Source organism: Micropterus salmoides, unplaced genomic scaffold (genome assembly GCF_014851395.1).
Source record: "Micropterus salmoides isolate LMB-PRFRI ecotype aquatic unplaced genomic scaffold, ASM1485139v1 Ms_hic_scaffold_4210, whole genome shotgun sequence".
In the NCBI taxonomy this organism is placed as follows: Eukaryota; Metazoa; Chordata; class Actinopteri; order Centrarchiformes; family Centrarchidae; genus Micropterus; species Micropterus salmoides.
In genome coordinates, this window is record NW_024043608.1 from 1 (window position 1) to 21,509 (window position 21,509).

General features: G+C 40.6%; 2 protein-coding genes across 2 annotated transcripts; both read right to left on the reverse strand.

Moving 5' to 3' along the window:
• Nucleotides 1-5: 5 nt before the first annotated feature.
• On the reverse strand, nucleotides 6-3,022 carry LOC119887536 (vacuolar protein sorting-associated protein 4A-like; the record flags this gene model as incomplete). The annotated part of the gene is made up of 7 exons (XM_038698305.1): nucleotides 2,793-3,022; nucleotides 2,048-2,159; nucleotides 1,801-1,945; nucleotides 1,645-1,706; nucleotides 1,202-1,321; nucleotides 598-754; nucleotides 6-132 (listed from the first exon to the last, which is right to left on the reverse strand). Coding segments are annotated over exons 1-7 (744 nt in total), but the record flags the coding sequence as incomplete, so codon positions are not given.
• A 426-nt stretch (nucleotides 3,023-3,448) lies between these two features.
• On the reverse strand, nucleotides 3,449-16,356 carry LOC119887535 (beta-2-syntrophin-like; the record flags this gene model as incomplete). The annotated part of the gene is given in 7 exon segments (XM_038698304.1): nucleotides 3,449-7,559; nucleotides 8,289-8,479; nucleotides 10,666-10,862; nucleotides 13,073-13,215; nucleotides 14,685-14,878; nucleotides 14,881-14,894; nucleotides 16,118-16,356. Coding segments are annotated over 7 exon segments (1,071 nt in total), but the record flags the coding sequence as incomplete, so codon positions are not given.
• Nucleotides 16,357-21,509: the final 5,153 nt, after the last annotated feature.

Below are 21,509 nucleotides of genomic sequence, written 5' to 3' on the forward strand. Positions count from 1 at the left end.
AACTCTGTCTTGATGCGACGGGCGGCCTCGCTCTCGTTCTCGTTCCTGGAGCCGCACAGCGAGTCCACCTCATCGATGAAGATGATTGACGGTTTGTGCTGGCGAGCCAGGTCAAATAAGTTCTTCACCAACCTGGGAGACACAGGGGGAGACGGGAAAATGAGACAGAGAGCGACACAAAGAGCGGGGACATGGGGATGCAGTATATTATTTTTCATGACAATTGTTGGAACACAGTTATTGACCTGCTTTTGTTATCTAATTGTTTTTTTATGTGCCTATATGTTTTGTGCTGTAGCACAATTGCCACTCAGAGGATATTAAAGTCTAAGCGCGAGGCACATACTGATTAAGATAGATGATAGCTACTACTGTAGTTTTTCCTTGTTGGCAAGTGCTGAGAGAAGGACTGAGGGCAGACACTGATGACGTTTCTGCTCTTGGACAGGTTGGTATTTGTAAAATATTTTGGGTAGGCTATGTAGCTATTGCATTTACTCTACCTAAATAATGGATTATTGTCTTGGAACTGTGAAAATGTCTCTGTACTGTTGGAGCTATTTCTGAACATGAGCCTGGGGCGAGGAAGAGACGTACTTCTCACTCTCTCCGAGCCATTTGGACATGAGGTCTGAGGAGGAGACAGAGAAGAAGGTGGAGTTATTGGCCTCAGTGGCCACGGCCTTAGCCAGGTACGACTTCCCTGTCCCCGGAGGGCCGAACAGCAGGATGCCTCTCCACGGAGTTCGCTTGCCTGAGAACACAAGAGACCAGAGGTGATGCTGATCATATGATGTCATACTAACTAAAACAGGCATGGGAGTCAACATGATAACATTCACTGCTGTACCAGCTAACAGCCAAACAACGAGGATGGAAATCTTTTCCTAAAAGAGGAGCAGCGCAACATCCATTACAGAGGTAATGCCAAAATGATAGTAATTTCAAAACATCTAAAGTGACTTTTCATCTAAGCAGTGATACTGAACTAGGGCTGGAGAATGTTTGGTGTTTTTGCTTAATAAATTATGAACTAAATTGTGCTGCTAATAGATCAATTAATTGTTTCATCTTTACATTTACTTATCATTATTATATTATTGACAATGTACTAACTTCATGTTCGCTTCAAGCACGTCTAAAAATGTGTAATATAATTAGTGGCTGTAAACAGAGTTATCGATGGAAGATCCCACAGTACCTGTAAAGAGGTGAGGGAATTTGATGGGCAGGATGACAGCTTCTTTAAGAGCTTCCTTAGCGCCCTCCAGTCCAGCCACGTCGTTCCACCTGACATTAGGCTTCTCCATTATAATGGCACCTGGACACACAGGCAGAGCATGAATAAGAGTGACAACGCCACCCTTAAAATGAAGACGGATGAAATACTTTAAAAGGTGATTGAACATCTGCAGTCCTGGCACAAATAAGACCTCAAAACTGAACCCAAAGAGGACCACTACTAAGAAAAAGTTACATTGATCAAAATGTCTCATTAGAATCACCCCAGGTGAAGATATTCCTCTTTGGAAGCAGTGTTATTCAATTATGCTCAGACCATGCTGATCTAATATCACATAAACATCATATCAACTGGCTTAATTCCCCTGGGAGGACTTATTGCACCCCTGCACATTTACAGACCCATAAGTTGCTCCTGCAGTTTCTTCTTCTCTGGATTTTCCCCCTCGCTGTCGCTATCACTCCTAGACCAGACACAAACAACAGAGAGGTTGACACTAGTACAGTAAAGCCCACAGACTTGTTGCTTTCTGAGAGGGAAGAAGACGGACAGCATACTTGTCATTGCTCTGTGCCTCCTTGACAGGCTTCTTGCCCTGTTTGTCTTTATTTTTCAGATAGTCCTTAAGTTTCTCCGCTCGGTCCAGGTACTGCATACACTTTGCTCGTATACTCTCCTTTGCCTTGTCACTGTGGGCCTCATCTGAAGGATAGATGAAATTCCAGACAGAAATGTGAATGAAAGCCACCAATGTCTGTACCAACAGAAGGGTAGTTCAACTACCTGTCAGAGTGCAGTACTCACATTTGATGGCATGTAGGAAATACTCCACAGCATGCTGATACAGGCGCAAGGCCTCCTCATAATTCTTTGCCTTGTCTTCCTCTGTGGCTTTAGTCACAAGATCAATCGCTTTCTGCAACAGATGCAGAGGAATGTAATCAGAACACAGAGGCAGAAGACGGATTGGGGGTGAAGGCACAGAAATAGAGGCAGGGAATGTTAGTCATCATCATATCAGTCGGCTCATGTCAACACTGGAGCTTCAACCATAACAAAGCACAAGTTATAACCCCAACATGCTATACAATATGACCCCATCACATTCTCTGACTTTACAACATGCACTGTGCTATTTGTATGGCAATGACTAAACTAACGTGTTCCATAACGTAAACCTTTTGTTTTCTCATATTGTTAACTGTCTGCACGGCCACAGCCCAGCAACCGAGAGACATTCTCCAGCGGTTTAACGTCAGTTAGCAATTCACACATTCATAACCCACACTACAATTGGTTAATATTATTGTTCTTATATTATGCAGTTAGCTAACTTAGTACAGCAAATCATGTTATTTTCAAGACAATTAAGTTACGGAAGCACTGTTCGCAGGCTCGGCTTACTAACTGGCTTGCTAACAATGTTAGCGGCTTTAGCGTCAGCTGTTCTGCTAGCCAGTTAGCTTGCATTTCAGCTGCTGTCTAATCGGCCAAGTTATGTCCACTTGCAGCAAGCTAGCGTTAGCCAGCTAATAGTAAGTTAGCCTACCTGTAATGTTGACGTTGTCATTTCATCTCACTCTTCTGCTCTCCGCCCAGATTTCTGTCCTCTGACCGTATCCAAAGGTGGATATGTGAAGAAATGAACTCGTTACCAGCCCTGTGTTGTGAGGGGACAGATTGCTCTTGACATGACAAGAGAGTGGTTAATACGTTCGCTAGCAAATATGACAGCTCTGCCTAGCCCCAACAAAAACCACAGCAACAACACTGCGTTTCCCGACAAGCTTGATGACACGAAGATAACTTCCGGTTCAAACTTTCAAAATATAACAGCGAATGACAAGCATTGTGCAGTAAAACTGACAGAATACACACGATTCGGCAATCTAATCAAGAATATGGTATGGATAAGATCTTTGCTAAATTATATATTTATAAAATATTTTCCCGTCGTATGCCTCAAACTTACAGCTGGATGAATGGTAACAACAATGGCAGCGCTTCCAGGGACTGCTGACGCGCCACCTAGCGGTCATATTGGTGGCAGAACTACACACATATTTGGAAAAACACACATAGGCCCATAAAAAGTCTATACACATTTTAACAGCGCACCCCAACGGGAAAAAACAACAGTCAATGCATAAATAATAAAGAAGATCTCGTACAGCCACAATCTTCACAAAAACCACACATCAATTTATGTAATTTGTAACAGTTTTATTGGTAGGTATTTACATTTGAGATTACTACATTGCTATTATACATTGTTTACCATATCTTGGAAGTCTAAAATACTTTGCATATGACAGGTTGTTGCAGCAGCACTTTATACTCTTGTGACAGTTCAGTGATTGTGTTGGACGCAAGCTGCCACAGATATTACCTTTGGTTCAAAAACCCCTTCTTTGAAGCATTGCTTTGCATAGACAGGATAGCCACAATTTCAGAACATAAAGAGAAAGGATTTGAAAAACAATAATCTGGAAGAAGAGAGGAGGTGTACATTCACAGGTTTACAGGGGTTTGATAGGTTAGTGCATCAAGCTCAAAGAGGGACGGCCTGCAGCTTGTTGAAGGTTTACTAACTTCAGACAATCAGATCTGTTCAGTGGGTTAGAGAACACAAAATGAAAAGTGTGGTGAAACAGTAGGATGATGGCGTGCAACACTTTACTATTGCTTTAAATGTTGCAGAAGCCAGCCTTTATGTCAGGCCAAATATAACTCAAACCTCCCACATACACAATGTTTTAAGGGAAGCAAAGTCTGCTTCTCCTTTAACACAGCCACTCATTAACTATACATGAAAAAGAGCTATACAGCCAGAGGAATATATGGTTACACATTTTCAGGTTTATAAAAAAGCCAAATCATCACAAAGACGACAGAATTTAAAACAGAAAAGAGGCCATTCTGACTGCGCTCCCTGTCTGAGGACAGAAGGGTTACCTTGTGTTCCTATGTTGCATGGTCAGTGGACACAATGCTGCATTGTTTGAGACCCAAAAGAACACAGAGACTCTACTGAAGGGTCACTTTAGCAACATGTACCATGGACCAAATAAAGGTTATGAAAATGTGTCAATTACAGTCACGTTGAACTCATTAAAGAGTCAAGTCTCAATACAGGCACTGGACTGAGCAGACGAACCGAAGGGAAGACTGTAATTGGTTTAGCGAACTTCAACTCGCCTCGATTTTAGTGCCAAAAATTTACCAAATTTAGGGGTACTGGCCTGTGTGAAATAAATAAATAAACAATTGGTTGTTTGGATGTTACTGATTGACAGCAACCATAAGGTCTGCAATGGGATTTTAGTTCCAAAAGGTTTCTTAAGCACTTGAAAGTTCATTCTTGAGCTTGTTTGACGAATAACCTTAACTCTCGGACTTTTCACTAGCTTTTGCACAGAGCTTGCAACTGCATCTCAGTTGTCATCATGTGACCTCACTCACACTACATTGTTAGAACAGTGAGGACTGAATGGATACCGGAAACAGACTGCAGATGTCTCTAAAGTTGGTTAAGAGTGGATTCGACGGTTGCAGCACAGAAACAGAGCAACACCTTTAGACATGTTTCATGATGAATAATATGTTAACATGTCGCATTCAGAATAGTTCTTTATCCTGCTATTAGCATTTGACTTGAATATTTATTTTTGTTTTTTTCTGATGTACCTCATGTACCATGCAACAACATTTCTTTACTGAAGTTTATTTTTCTTTTGTTCGATTACAGCCAATTCCCTCTTATCTCATCCCTTTTAATATATTCTAAATATATTGTGTTGTTGTATATTTCACATGTTATTTGCAACTGGAGATATGAATGTGTTGACACAAATAAAATGGGCTTTTAAGATTAAAATTAAGTTCTAACAGAACAACATACTGTATCACAGAGTTAGGAATGTTTGTAAAAAAACGGAACAGTACGCCAGATGTAAGATGAATTCTTGTCTCTGATTGGCTATGTCTGCTCTGTACATATATGTGATCAAACATGTGATCACATGAGAGCTGAACTTAAAGGTTACTCCTACACTTCACCGTAAGTAGGAGAAAATCTCTCAATAAATGAGTCTTACTCAGCAGATAACATTTTCAATCCCCAGTCGGCTCATTAGTGCGGAAGCCCTAAGCCGCCATCGATTCATATTTTTACTTTACTCCGTTTTCCCGTGATAACGAGATAATTATTTCATGATCTTGAGATAACGAATGTTGTTTGCTCGTGATAACGGGATAATTTTCTCGTGATCTCGAGATAACGAACCGTAGCTCATATTAGGGGTCGGCAGGTGCGTTTCTTTACAACAATTTTCGATGCGCACACTCCAGCACGTGATTAATTGTGAGCTTGTGAATCAGTCATCTTTATAACAACTTTGATGAAGAGGAATATGAAAAGGCTAATCAGTGACACCAAAACCACCTTGAAATTACCATTAAGAAACATTCCTGCCAACCCCCGTGTTAAACTACTGTTTTGTTATCTCTTTATCACGAGAAAATTTTCTTTTTATCACGAGAAAACAACAGTCGTTATCTCGAGATCACAAGATAATTATCCCGTTATCACAGGAAAACGGAGTAAAATAAAATGTTCTTTTTTCCCCGGGCCTTGACCAAACTCATTCACAGCATCAACTGGAAATGGGTTATAGGTCATCGACCGGGAGTCAGTGGACGGCCGGAGAAAGGTGACCAGCAGAAACCAACTTCAAACAGAGAAGGGGTGACCAACTCTCCCAAAATACAAACACCTATTATCATGTGAGTTAAGTTCCATGCTTAACGTGATCACAGCTGAGTTACCTCTATGACAACTGAGCATGAGATGCGTCTGAAAGCTTCAAAAGAAAGCTAGTAAGTGGACCTTGAGTAAATATCATTTTCTCAAACTTTCATAATCTTTCTGACACTAAAATGTGAGAAAAAGACTGTAATAAGCTAAAAATCGGATGTGTTCAGTAACTTCTCTACTGCAGGGGTTCACAGCAGGTGAGATGCCTTTGACCGCCACAGTTCAGATTATTAAAATACATTGTTACCTAGTCTTTAGCCAGAGAAGTGATGCTGTAGGAATGGTAACAAGAGATGAGTAATCTCAAGCAAAGTGGAATGCGATGATTTTGAGATGGAGACAATGTGGTAGTGTAGGTCAAGAAGGGGAGGTGACACACGGCCATGTCATATATCATCATCTGATGCAGAGTTCAATGTCAGGAAGTCATGCTATCATATACACTGACGTTAAAAACAAACAACATAAAAACAAAGTAACATGATTTACACTATAAGAGTAATACTATTGCTTGCGCATGTGGAAAGCTTAAAATTCTCTTATTGTGTGAAATAAAAAAGGAAACATTACAAAGAGTGTCTTTGACTACAAGTAAAAAGGCACAGTTGGCAATCCTGATTACAACAGTAGTTTGGGATAACGTGCTAAAAGGTGAGACAGCAGGCACACTATCAAGCCAACAGAAGCGTGCAGTATAGAGACACACACACACACACACACACAACACAGAGAGCTTTCTTCATTCACGCAATCTCTGCTCTATTAACTGCATTCTGACTCTAAAACAGCTTCTCTCACTCACATCGAAACAAAGACAAACAAATACCTTAAAAAGATACACTGGAAGGCTGTCATGGAATGATAGGCATAGAGTTAAAAGAGAGAACATTTACCAATTGTCTAAAAAATCCTTCCTTTCAGTAACCCTTTGCTTGAAGTGCACTGGTAATGGAATCTCACAAGCACATCACAGCATCTTAGCTTGCGTTTTTAGTTTGTTCTTTCATCATAATGGAATTAAATACATTATCACATGGAATGTTATGAGATTGTTAATAGCTATTTTTTGCATTTTGTAACTGCCTCCTAACACTTCATGACTTCAAGCAAAGTGCCACGTTTTTTTACCTGACTTTGCAATAGAAATGATTGCAAGAGGCCGAGGAGAAGTTGGAAGACAAGGCACATTTCTGAGACAATCAACAATACAACTCATGGGTTAAATCTTCCTTGCAGCGCCGCCCCAGGCCTAACTTCGGTTGTGAATGGAGAAACTGAAAAAACAAAAATCAAATGATAATGTAAAAATAAAAATCAACCCTAAGGTATCAGCCTTTTGGGAGGGTCTTCCCACTCCTCGGCGTACCTTGGCCCGCCCTCTCGTCCACGCTGCTGTTGTTGGTTGTTTCACGTCAGCAGGCCCATACGAGTGAGCTTGGCTGACAGGAAAGAGTGGAGGACAAACACCACCGGCTTTGGACCTGAGTGGAGGTCAAATACCTGGAGGATGGACGGAGAGAGGGAGTGAGGTAGGAAAGGGTAAAGGAAACAAACAGCAAGGAAGATGTGACGGGAAAAAACACAAGGATATAAATAAGGGTAAAACTCGGTTGTAATAATCTGTACTGAGATATCTGACCCCGCTGCATTTGCTGAAGTGCAGATCACTTAAAGTATAGTATCTTTCTGACTGCCAGAGACGGTGGAAGTCCAAGCTCTTCTTTAATGCGAATGTATCAGTTCAGTAAATGCTAAAGTGATGGCTATGTTGCTGCATCTAATGTTGTTTTCCAATATTTCAAGGATAATGAAATGACACAATATTAGTAGTATGAGAGTCAGTGGAATGACTTATTAGTTGCACATCACCAAAATACAAGGTTAGAGCGTTTTACACAAGGCTACATACAAGTAAATTTATGGGTTAAATGACACAAGCTGCAATCATGCTTAGGAAATCATGTAATAACTGAGACATACCTCCTCCAAAACTATGAGCTGATTGATAAATAAAATTATATTTCAATTAATAATTTAAGCTACTCATCAAGCTAAAAAAACATTTCCCGGTTCCAATTTGAGGACATCGCCTCAGGCTTAAAGAGAATGACTTTGTGTCACATACCAAACTAATCTAATTGCTCCCTGGAAAAAATGGTGAAAAGTGATGTGACAGCCTTTGACAAATTACAGTTTTACCAGTCTTTCCCCTGCGTTGTCTTAACTTACCATTTCTCCTTCTGGGCCCCCAAAGTCAAGATAAAGGTTGCGTATTCCATCATCGGCAGACATTTTGAGTTTCTCATAGGGGTATCTGTAGAGCACGGCGCCCCCGGCTGGATCTACTGGCTCCCTCGTCACAGTGAAGCCCTTCTCATAGTGCAGGGTCAGACGAACATCCTGTCTGTTCAACGTGCAACCTGGAAGAGGGAACGACAGACAAAAGAGCTGAAGAATAGCAGGTGTATGGGTGAGTGGAGGGTGAGCAATGTCCCAGTGGGTGAGTGCAAGTCCGAGTAATGTACTGCTTGTATACACGTTGGTAAAAGACAAACTTTATTAACACAAGCCCCAACAGTGACACTTTCTGTCTCCTATTTAATAACTTACACCGACAAAGTTAACCTAGAGCATCTGGAGTGGGATGTTCCAAGACAAATGTTATCTTTTATATAAAAGTCTTGCCTGGTGCTGCTTTAACAGTGAGGTCATTTGATACGAAAGCATTTTCATGTGTATTACTGTAACTGGACTGGCTTGAACGTTCCTGCACAACTGTGCGTTTGTGCAGCAGCAGGACAGGGAAGGGGGGGAGCTTTCCAATGCTGCTCCGACAGCCAACTATTGTTCTGCACAGAGTGAAAACATTCCCCTCTGCTGACTCCCACTTCTGCTTTTCCGACACAGAGCTGCTCTTTCTGGGCTGCAGCAGCCAGTTGCTGTCAGGAGCTTCCTGTCACAGCCATCTATTGGCATTTAAAGGCCTATCTTAGCGTTATATAGTGTTTAGTTTGTAAACAAATCTGCTTTCTAACTAACTTCCACTTGACATTCACTTGTTAGCATAATGATTTCATGCACAAAGGTCAACCCACATCCTCTGGTTAAAGGTGTGCTTACTCACTCTACTACGCCGCTGCTAACCTGTATATACTGACACAAGCCGCATACACAGTGTATAAAACAAGCACATACATCCATACACGGTGGAGGTTGTTAGTCTGCGGTGTTGTACTTTATATAGTGTTTCCTGTGGACAAAAATAAACAACAACACCTGAGATTATCTTAAATCTATATCAAGAAGGATTATCAGATTTAACTCAACAATAGATATCTTTTTAAACATCAGTGCATGAATTCCCCATAGCATTTTGGCTCACGTCTGATCCTGTTAAAATTACAGGTTAGATGTCATTAGTGGTGCAAGAAGTATTAAGATTCTTTACTTAAACTTGCAATTATGGATTTTTTAGCAACTTGGAGGCAGGGGGAAAAGGCTGTAAACACGACATCACTTTCTAAGTTGACAGCCCGAACCAGCAGACAGTTCCCTATTTACACATTCAGCAGGTACAAAGCAAGATTCATTTGTTTCCAATATTGACTCTCCTTTTAGCTCTGTTATGACCTCCACCAACTCCTGAGGGAAATATCTGGCTCTTCAGCTGCTACACACTCCACTATTTGTCTGTCTGCTGTTTGGTGCTGGGCAGGTATTGAACAGTGGGAGCTTTTTCACTGAAAACAGCTGCCCGCTGCTGCAGGAAATGATGCTTATAAGAGTGGTGAGACTGAACTAAAATGGCAATGTTGCGAGCCAGAAAACCAAAACTGTGAACTGAAAGATGCTAAAAACCTCAGTAGAGCTAAGGCGAACTGCAGAGATGGTGATAATGCTCTGTGGGTTCATCACAAAGAGCAACGCTCGGCCGTCACTGTTCTCAGAATCAGCTGTCGTCATTATGCTCACTCACAGATTTATTAAACAAAAATCGTAGACTCCACGGGAAGAAATTAGCATCGTTTTAATTTACTGATTCACTGACTTTAAAATCTCATAGCCACACTCAGCTCATACCACACTGGGAGCCTTGATCAATGATTACACATCCCCTTAATAAGTTCACAACATTTAAACAGGGGGGATTTGTGTGATTGGAGATCCCTCTTCAACAAATGCCAATCCATAGCAAGTGTTTATGTCTGTCTTAAAAAACAGATTCAATTTTATCAAACTGTAATAATCCTTTGTCTTAGAGACTACAAAGTCTGTTTTACTATTGTAACTATTGCTGTCAGATAAATGCAGTGGAGTAAAACGTACTATGTATTTTTCTAAAATGTAGTGGAGTAGAAGCATAAACTAGAATAAAATCAAAATACTCACAATATACAATTGTGAGGTACTTGTACAGTAGGAGGCAGGTTTCAACACCTGTTAGAAAACGTTGTACATAAAGGTATAAAAGAACAGCCATGCAAACATTTCTGAACATACATGTTTGTCTAGATGCATTTTAAGAAGACCAGTCTCCACAGGGAATTTTGGTGCCGACTTCAAACTCTTACTCCAGACAAATGACATATTGCACACCCACACTCACCAATGGAGACTTCTTTGATGAGCTCGGCGGCAGCGTGTGCCCCCTGCACAAGGGCTCGCGTCCACGAAGACAGATCCCAATGGGTCTCCACTCGGAAGACGTGGGACTCGATGCCCCGCCCTGTGCCCGTCCGTGTGGCGAACACCAGGTCCGAACCCTGAGCTGGAGAACCCCGGGCGTTGCCAGAATGAACCAGTCTGGAGGGAGAGATAAATAAATACAGATCCATTTAACATTTTAAAAGGCAACTCACATTGATAATCTGCACTGAAGACTCCCAGTTGAAATTGCGTTGCTCCTCTTAAGCTCCCTGGGGCTGCAATATAAGGTAAAAATCACATTGCAATTATTTTGACAGATATTACGATTTGAGGAACTTTCTGCTAGTCAGAAGACCATTGTACAATCTACAATTCTGGCTGCGCTTGATTACAGCGATACTGAGCGGTATATATGCATGCTTGTCCCTCCACCTTAAAGCCTCTTGACTCCGTGTATCACAGTACACTACGCTTCATCACAGGTGAAACTCACCATTTCATCCTATAAGAAAAGGTGGGATGGTCCTCCTTAACAAACAGAAGGGAGTGGCATTGTATGTTGTTTATTTTATAAGGCTCTACTGCAAAAACTACCCAGGTACCCCTGCTCTCTGGTTACATTTAAATACAGTACTTACAAAATCAAGTCAAAGGATGTTTTAAGATTAGTTGTACCTCTTGTTCACACTGGTTGTGCTTAATTTACTTGTAAGGTTGTACTATGTATTTGCAATAAACTACCTGTAAATACTTTTTCTTAATTAATCTGTGAATGTGTATGGAAATGTATAATGTATATCTGTGAATTATCTGTGGGTCTGTCTGTGCTTAAACTGTATATGTGCACAGGGCACAAAAAAATACATCCTGATCTCAATGAGATCATCTGTTTAAATAAAGAATAAAAACATTTAAATAAACTGTTAATTCAAGTTGGCAAGAGATCCTGGTCTCCAAAGTGTAAGACCTACAACACTGACTATGTAATTTCCTGAATAGGATGAAGTAGTTATTGGTATTTGTGTTGTGAAACTTCTCTCTGAACAGGTTTCACTCATTCAGTGGGAGTAACAGTAAGCTTCTAGGGACTTACCATAAATTACAGATTGTTGAACATACACTATGTTGCCAAAATGTTTTGGGTCACCTGCCTTTACATGCACATGAAGGTTAATGACACCCCATTCTTAATCCGTAGGGTTTAATATGGAGTTGGCCCAACTTTTGCAGCTATAACAGCTTCGACTCTTCCTGGAAGGCTGTCCACAAAGTTTAGGAGTGTGTTCATGGGAATTTTTGACAATTCTTCTAGAAGCTCATTTGTGAGGTCAGGCACAGATGTTGGATGAGAAGGCCTGGCTCGCAGTCTCTGCTCTAATTCATACCAAAGGTGTTCTATCGGTTTGCAGTCAAGTCCTCCACACCAAACTCGCTCATCCATGTCTTTATGGACCTTCCTTTGTGCACTGATGCGCAGTCATGTTGGAACAGGAAGGGGACATCCCCAAACTGTTTCCCCAAAGTTGGGAGCATGAAATTGTCCAAAATGTCTTGGTATGCTGAAGCATTAACAGTTCCTTTCACTGGAACTAAGGGGCCAAGCCCGACCCCTGAAAAATAACCCCACACCATAATCCCCCCTCCATCAAACTAACACTTGGCACAATGCAGTCAGGCAAGTACCGTTCTCCTGGAAGCGCCAAACCCAGACTCGTCCATCAGACTACCAGACAGAAGCGTGATTCGTCACTCCAGAGAACACGTCTCCACTGTTCTAGTGTCCAGTGGCGGCGTGCTTTACACCGCTGCATCCGACGCTTTGCATTGCACTTGGTGACGTAAGGCTTGGATGCAGCTGCTCGGCCATGGAAACCCATTCCATGAAGCTCTCGACGCACTGTTCTTGAGCTTCTGTTGTTCCCAATCACTTCCACTTTGTTATAATACCACAAACAGTTGACCGTGGAATATTTTGGTAGTGAGGAAATTTCATGAATGGACTTGGCAACCTATCACTGTACCACGCTTGAATTCACTGAGCTCCATTAAGTGACCAAATCGTTCACAAATGTTAGTAGAAGCAGTCTGCATGCCTAGGTGTTTGATTTTATACACCTGTGGCCATGGAAGTGATTGAAATGTATATTAACTAAATATAAAACATCTGTACCATGATGCAAGAAATGATAAACACATTTCACATATTGTGATGACAGGGAACTCTTGTGAGCAAAAAGCAAAGTCTGTAAAGGAGTAACTTTTGATCTGTTTTCATAATGTGGCCATTTCTTGAAGCGAACCATTCAGGCAAGATTGAAACATTCTGGCAGCGTGCGGCTGAATCCCCCTGCGGTCTGTTAACTTACCTTGTGGCTAGCAGTGGGTGTGTGAGCAGAGGCATGGCCCAGGACTCTCTGCTCCACGGCACTGATTCAAACAGCAGGATGTCCTTCTCTGTCAGTGCCATGACCACTGGCTTGTACTGCTGCCGTCCACCCTCCAGCTGGACCTTAAGAAGAAAGTCAGGAGGAGATGTGAGGACAATTGTTTATTATAGTAACTTCATTTACAGTTATTCTAGCAAATCAACCGACCACTAGTCACCTTGCATTAAAGCGCCTTTTTCTTTCTCTAGTTTGACAGAGTACAGGTATAGTGATGTAGTTTGACAGAGTACAGGTATAGTGATGTAGTTTGACAGAGTACAGGTATAGTGATGTAGTTTGACAGAGTACAGGTATGTAGTTTGACAGAGTACAGGTATAGTGATGTAGTTTGACAGAGTACAGCTGCAGAGGAGTTAAGTAGCTCACTCTGACAGTCTGACCTGAATTTGTGACAGCGTCGTGGTAAAAATAGAGCGGTGTGTGTTTGTCTGAGTCTCAGTTGAGTGACTGGAGTGTTTGCGAGAGCAACTGCGGTGAGTAGGTGGCCACTACAGGAAATAGTGCAACACAGCAGAAACCTCCATTGGTGTTTCCTGTTTGAGCCGGTCAAGATAAACAGACATTCATACATTCGACATGACCTTAAATTAACACTTCATCAAAGTGGAAAGATGGGATTCAGTCTTGTTCCTGGGTGTGAACTGAGACTAGCCATGGTTCACCTTTCAAAGCACGTGTTTAAATTTAGGACGAAAGCTATTTCAAGAAAGCACTTCCTGTGTGCTGCTGCAATTAGAGCAGACATGGCAGTGTATATGTTTGAGGTCTGGGTATGAGCAGTGACATAAGAGTAATGAAATAGGTACTATAGCACACTGAGCTGAAAAAAATCACAGATACCATTTCGTTTCAAAAGCATTATTTATTATATTTATCTAACCTGAAAATGCACTGAGTTCTCATACTACCACCAAGTGCTGATGAAAAAAACTGCAATTATCTTGGCCAAATGTTCCACTTTCTTAAAACTGAATTAAAGTGTTCCACAATTCAAGGATATCAACAAAAAATATCTTTAAATATAAATATGAAACACTAAAACAAAATATAGATACACTGGAATCTTCTACAAACCCCATTTTCAGAAATGTTGGGATATATTCCAAATTGCAAACAAAACAAATATCTAGGATTTGTAAATTTACGTGAACGTTTATTTAACTGACAGAAGCACAAATAATAGATTTTCAGTAGTTTTATTGACCAGCGTAACTGTATTTTTTTAAATATAAACAAAGGTAGAATTACATGCCTGTAACACTCAACAGAGGGACAGAGGCATGTTTCCCTTTGTTACATCACCTTTCCTTTGAATAACTATGTAGTTATTTTCTGTAGGCCTATTATTATTAATATGTTTTAAGATTCTCAATTGGTGTTATTCTTGACTTTTCTTGACAGAACTCCCGTTCTGTTGTGCTGTAAAGAATCTTACAGTAAACGATTAACAATAAGCCCTAAGAAACTGAAAAGGTTTATCACCTGTATAAGATAGAACGCAGCTGGTAAAACTAAACAAAGCCAAAAATACCTGTTCAGCCAACCAGCCAATGTGTTTGAGATGGGGGTGTGTGGAGGCAGAGGATGAGGCCCCCAGGTAAGCACTGATGTGAGCCAGGGTCTGTGGCAGCAGGGCAGCAATGTTGGTGTGGATGGCAGTGAACCAGGAGTTGGCAGAAGGGCCATCTTTGCAGCGCAGCACCACAGTGTGCTGGCCATCTGGGAATGGAGCTCCAACAGCCTGAATGAGACAAAGGACATAAAAGAACTAAAGGGGACTATTAAATACAGAATTTCTAAGCTTTGGGTTGACATATAAACAGGCTATGAGACTTTTTAAGACTGATTTGAATATGCCATATTTTCGCCTTCATTGTTTTGAAACATTATCTATGTCCTTGACCAATGAAAGAAAATTACGGCATATTCAAATTTACATGATAACATGACAAGTTTAAGGATTATTTAGGGGCCTAAAAACAGGACAGAACATGCCAAATCTTATTTTCAGAACTTCCTCAGAAAACTTCTTGAATAGTGTCACTGCTTTTGTTTTATACGTATACCGTGCTTTAGGTATGATGTTTCCATAGAGACAGTAAGCACAGTTAGCCTATGCCATATTTTTTTCATGTTATAATTATTATTTGTTTACATTTTGTTGAATCTATGCCATGAAAAGTCTTGCTGCATTAGCTTCTAGCAAGTTGATTCCAGGAGTATGTGAGATGTGTCAGACGTCACTGTGTTCTTATTAGACTGTTTCGATTCTGAGAAGACGCTGTGGGCTGCAGTGTTTTGTGTGAACTGCTTCAAATGCCATTTGTCATGAACTAGTACTGACAGTCAGTACTTCACATAGGTTTTTAAAGACAACCCAAGGAGTTCAATAGTCTGTGTTCAAGCTGCAGATGTGCCAATCTAAACTCTGCTAAATTATTTAACATACTAACAAAACAGTTTGTAAAATGGTGACAGCATATGGAAATTATAAACAAACTACAGTGACAAAGAGGAACAAGTTAAAACTAACCAGGAAAGGAAGCACAGACAGATGCACAGTATAATGGCTACTGCTACTGCTACTGCTACTGGGCAATTACTAGGCAATTTAGTATGAACCACCTGTTGCAGCAATGTTTGAAGTGGTGACTTGATTTAAAGTTAATCTTCTTTTTTTCACAGTGTGTGTTATTTTGTCACTCATGTATCTCACTGGCTATTTTTCATAATCCTTGATCGTTCTCTCTTTTGGATCTATTTATTATCCACAAAGAACATTTTGTCATGATCATTATCTCTTACAGAGAAAACATTCCAACCTAATGAACATACGCTGAATACAGGAGAAAACCACACGCACACACCCAGCGGTAAAACACACACACACCCAACCACACCTAAACTCCCACATACTCAGCTATTTCTCTCCAACATACACACAAACATAGATGAGTCTCATACCTGTTCTCCAGATCTGGCATAGTGAGGTTCCTGCTGATGAAGCACATCTTCAGGCTTATGACCTTTCTGTCTTTTAAGGAGGGAGAGCTGCTGTGTTTGGGGGACCCGGAGTCCTCGCTGCCGCTGTAGCTGGGCGACTGTGGGCGGACGCCATCCCACGGCAGGTCGGCCACCAGGGACGGCTTCTTGAAGAGCGGGGAAACCTCGCGGATGTACTTCACTGTGGAGGAAGACAGAAGAGGTTATTAGCGGTGTGCATCCGTTACTAGGCCAATACTAGGTGGCACTCAGGTTGGCTAATGTAGTTATACGATTACAGTGTCGACGGTTTAAGTGCTATTTTTGAGGCTTTTTACCTTCCATTAAACAGAATTTCAGGGGTATTTGTGTATTTGTTTTTGGCATGTAGTGAAAGTAAAGACCCTCCATGTCTGCTGCTTGGTGCTGGGCATGTAGCACAGAGTGGCTTTATCTTTACATCGCTCAAGCTTAGCAGCTTATCTATTCATCTTTTTCAGCTTCTTTGCAGTGCGGTCTGTAAACCAAAACAATGTGCTGAAAGATACTAAAACTGTAAAGATGAGTGATAACCCTCTGTGGGTCCAATACTTTGAGTGACTCCCTTCAAATTACACAAGTAATTCGATCTATTAATATAAAAATATCTAATATAATAATATGCCAAACATACTCTGGACCCAGATTATCAAATGTGGAGATTTGTTGCTTTTCTTCGTTTATATCTTATTAAGTGATTATCTTTTGAGTTTGGACTGTTGCTTTAACAAAACAATCAATGTTAAGATGTCACCTAAAACTCTGGGAAATGCTGACTGCTTGCTAAGGAAAACAATCCTTAGTTGCATCTCTAAATTGCCAAATATTCAACCAAATCAGTTTTTTATTTAAATTTTTCAAAGCTGGAAAAGAGTGAGAGTGACAGTAGAGCAGGTTACTAATAAGCACTAATACCTGAATCACTTATGGCTCCAATGACTCCTTAAAAGGTAAAATGTGTAAGAATTGAGACTCTTCTTCACCTGTCGAATGCACACTCCAAAAAAATAAGTGGCAGCATATCATATATCAGTTCATAACTGCTGCAAACTGCAATTAGCTGTCCTATTAGCTAACTGAGTCCAGAAAGAGCACCAGAACCGGAGCCGTCGATCTAGTTCAGTGGCGCTCCACTGATCACGGCCAGACCAGCTGAGACTGACGGAGGCCAGTTTGATGACAGTACTGAGGTCATTTACAGCGGCTCCGACCATGACTCTGACTCTGGAGTCTACGAAGCAGAGGAGTGAGAGGGAGGTTGGGCATCAGAGAGGCAGCGACAGTGTGTAGAGCCAGAATATTTTCACATCTAACTCTGTGAATTTAAGGACCAAACCAGAGCTGGTGATTGTTGGAAAAGTGGGGGGCCTGAGCTATACTTTCAGACTATCGCCTCTTGAGGTACAAAGCGGTATTACGAAAAAAGAACAGGCTGAGGCTATCTGGTTAGCATGCCAACTTCAGTAGATACTATATCTCTGCAACACAATATATGGAATTGTTACTTTTTCCACATTCTGTTGATATGGTAACTAATTTTTGTAAGATTTTAAACAAAACTTCTGTCCGTCTTACACATTGCACCTTTAAATTGTACCATCAAATTATCTATCCATTTCCAATTCCATGCTATGTGCATCTATCTTTCTGTAAATTGTTTTTGGAACTCCATGTAAGTACACAGAGTAATCAAAAACCAAAGGCAAATTCCTTGTATGTGTACACACACTTGGCCAGTAAAGCTGATTCTGATGTCTTCACAGAGAGAAACAACAAGGGCGAAAAATCATTTCCTTAAGTTTCCCCTAAGTACAACAATCCACCTCTTAACTAGCCAAATTAAGTAAAATCTGTTACAAACACGTAGGATACACACATACTCCTTCTTATCATAACAGAATAAACACCGTTGGCTGTAGTTTGTTAGGGCAAACCATAGCCTGAGCCAAAGCAAGACAGCTGTTGAATATCTACAAATAGTGTGTTGATAGTTTGACCATCTGTGGGATTCCACCCAATAACACCCAGTCACTCAGGATATATGGTGCGGCCAGCCATAAACCAGGCCATAAGGAAACACTCTGGGATGTTTTCTGAAAAGATGTCAGCATTTAATCTGCTTTTAAATACACTTTGGGGCCCAGTTAGACTTTTCAAACATGGTTGGAGAAAGCTGTGGTTTGAATCTCAAAACAATCAACTTGTAAATCCATGTGGGACAGAAAATAGATTTTCATGTCCTGCGTTTGTCCAGCATAAAGTTTATCATACCTAATTATTCATACAAGTTATTCAAATGGAAAGGACACTCATCATGTTCCAGGCCAAGAAATTGGAACGTAAACAGTTGTTGCTATCTTCCAGCATGTCTTAAAAGGACATCATGGTCCCCTGTGTGAAATCATCTTTGAAAAACAACAGTTGACTCTTTGTGAAGGAATGGCTTTTGCTCCGATGTGATGGATTCACTTTCCAAATTTGGTCCTGCGGCCTAGTACACCTCCCGCCCCCACTGGCATACATTCACGTGCCCTTGCTTGCACTCTTTTATACTGCCTTGTATATGCCCATTTTATCTCCTCAGTGTTTTCTCAAATGCACGCGGTCTCTATTTGAGTGCACAATAAATGTGAGAAATGAAAGACACAAAAACTCAGTGTCTGGGTATGTGTGTGTGTTGGACCGTTCGGTCGGTCTGCTCTGTATGAAACCTGAGACAAGACTCTCAGGAGGTGAGGTCATTCTTGAATATAGACTGAGATATTAGGTTTGTGAAGGTGTGTGTGTACTTGAGAGTTAGAGAAATATCAGATGAAGTCTACAGCAATGTGCTGGTGTATGACTAAAATTAGTTTATGACTGAGTCACACTTGCAGAGAAAGCTGCATAGTGCATGAGTCTCTGCATGCTTGTGTGTACATTATGCTATGTATGACTCAAGAGTGAAGGGCGGGGCTGGTAGTAATGCTGAGGCAACGAGCCAAGAAATGGAGCCTCATTTCACCAGCCCTCCTAACCTCACCAACCATACCATCAAGGTCTGGGATCATTTCTGCAAACGTAAGTGGTTTGGAGTAAGTGAGTGAGTGTGAGAGCATTCCTGAATGTCCATGTTTATGTCTGAGGGTCATATGGAAGAGGATGTCTCTACTGCAAAGCCCTACTTTCAGCCTAATAATCAGATTTGACACAGAGATGCTCAGCTGAGATATTTTCCGTATGCAGATCCAGGGCTCTCTCTGTGGTTGTACATGTTTTTATCTTCAAATACTAGATAAACAGTTCACTGAGGATCACTGTACTGTGGATAGAAGCATTCAAGTCATCTGTTAGCAATTCCACAGTTATTAGTAGTTATTATACTGCTAATAACATAGCCAATAATAATAATAATATTAATACTTTCATGAGCAGACTATATAAAAATGGGCTGTACATAGAGAATAAAGAAATAATCAATGATAGCAAATGTCAAAGTTGGAATTGCCCAAAATGTTGCAACTATTTAATTCCCCAAACCAACACTGCTACACAATAACATATTTCTTGGCTTTTAGTTTTAGACTGACGTTGTGGAATTTAGATGATGCTCTGATGTAAACGTTGTGATGACATGGCTTTAAGTATGAACTATTTTACAAATGTTCCAGGAAAACAGATTCTTGTTGAGACCAAGTTTAACACAATGGGCACACATACAACTGAGATGTTAGGGAGACAGTTAGGCATGCCTGAACCCAGGTAAAAAAGCTGAGAAAGACTTTAAGTTCAGTGTCATTGACATAGCAGAAAAGTCATAGAAAGTGATAATACAGAAAGAATCTAGTGTACAGAGGAAAAGTAAAGCACCCAGAGTGGAGCCATGAGGCACAACAGTGCAGTAAAATGTACTCTGCACGTAGCCGGATTAGGTAAAAATGGCAGCAAAAGGTGGGTAGAACCAGTGTCTCCCACACATAGACTTAACTTATTAACATATTTGGACCGTTTAGCATTTTGCAGAGAAACACAGAGAGAGATTACGTTACAAGATGCGGACATGGTGGATATTTTACGATAAGGGATCTAGTAAAGCGACAGTGAACACACCAGTGCAGATGTCATGTTTCATTTTCATGGGCTATGTAATAAGCCATATTCCACCTGAGTCACACCTGCCGCTGGAGGTGGAAAAAAGCTAAAAACTAATCATGTTACCCTAAAATTGCAAGAGGAAAGTGCCACATAATATTGGTATTTATTAACACCAAACACACTCACATTCTGCTGGAAATTTTGAGATATGACAAAACGCACATGCTACTTTATCTTCAGCCACATTGAAAATACAAAAGGACGTTATTGTTAACAGAACAAGCATTTAAATCGGCGGAACAGGAAAGAGGATATGAGAATAATTCATTTCCCAAAACTGGCAGGGGGTTTCACAGTTATGGTTGTTCTCTGTATAATTATAATGATAGCTATCAGCAGGTTGCTATCATTATAAGTTTAAGCACTGACTGAAGTATTTTAGTTTTCAGATATCCTAAATATTAATCTTGTCACTGGATTTGAAGATCATACTGGTCTGCTACCTATGACCTCCAGCTAATATCAACAGTAGTTACTAAAGCTGGTAGTAACAATGTGACACCATGCTAATCATATTCTTTTACAAACCCGTCCAAAGGAGTGATTATGCAATGGTAATGTTAACTGAGGGTTATTTTGTAATGTGTGTAGTAAAAATCAAAAGCCTTTTCTACTAGCATTCAACTTCTAGTGAGGATTGAGCATTGTGTCATTGCACTGTCAGATTGTTTGGGAATGTTTTTGGGCTGCTCACTTGACAAGCAGAGAAGGCTGCTTCCTGATAGAGGGTTGGCTAGTGTTTTTTGTTTTTTTTTAACAACAGACAGAATGCCGTCATACTGGTAGCACTACACTTGAGACAGTTAACAGAGATCTAACTAGCATTTTTTGATATATTTAGTATTTGTAAGTGAGTAAGACATAACCAAAGGGCCAAAACTCCACAGTAAATTCTCTGTATATCTGATATCTGATATATCAAAAAATTAGGATAAGACAGAGAAGAATGGATGACAAAGGAGAAGTAACCTGAAAACATGTTATGACAAATCATACTCTCCATTTCTGTTGTTCTATGATTTTTTTAATTCATATAATTAGGTTCTTGTCATATCTTTCAGATTTCATTGTCAGATGACACAACCATTTCTTGAATCTAGGTTGTGAAAAACCTCTGCTGCAGTGAAGCTAATGAATGATGTTGTGCAACTTGTTGGCAGTGTGGACCTCTGTACATCTGCTTCTATTCTTTTTCTTTGTT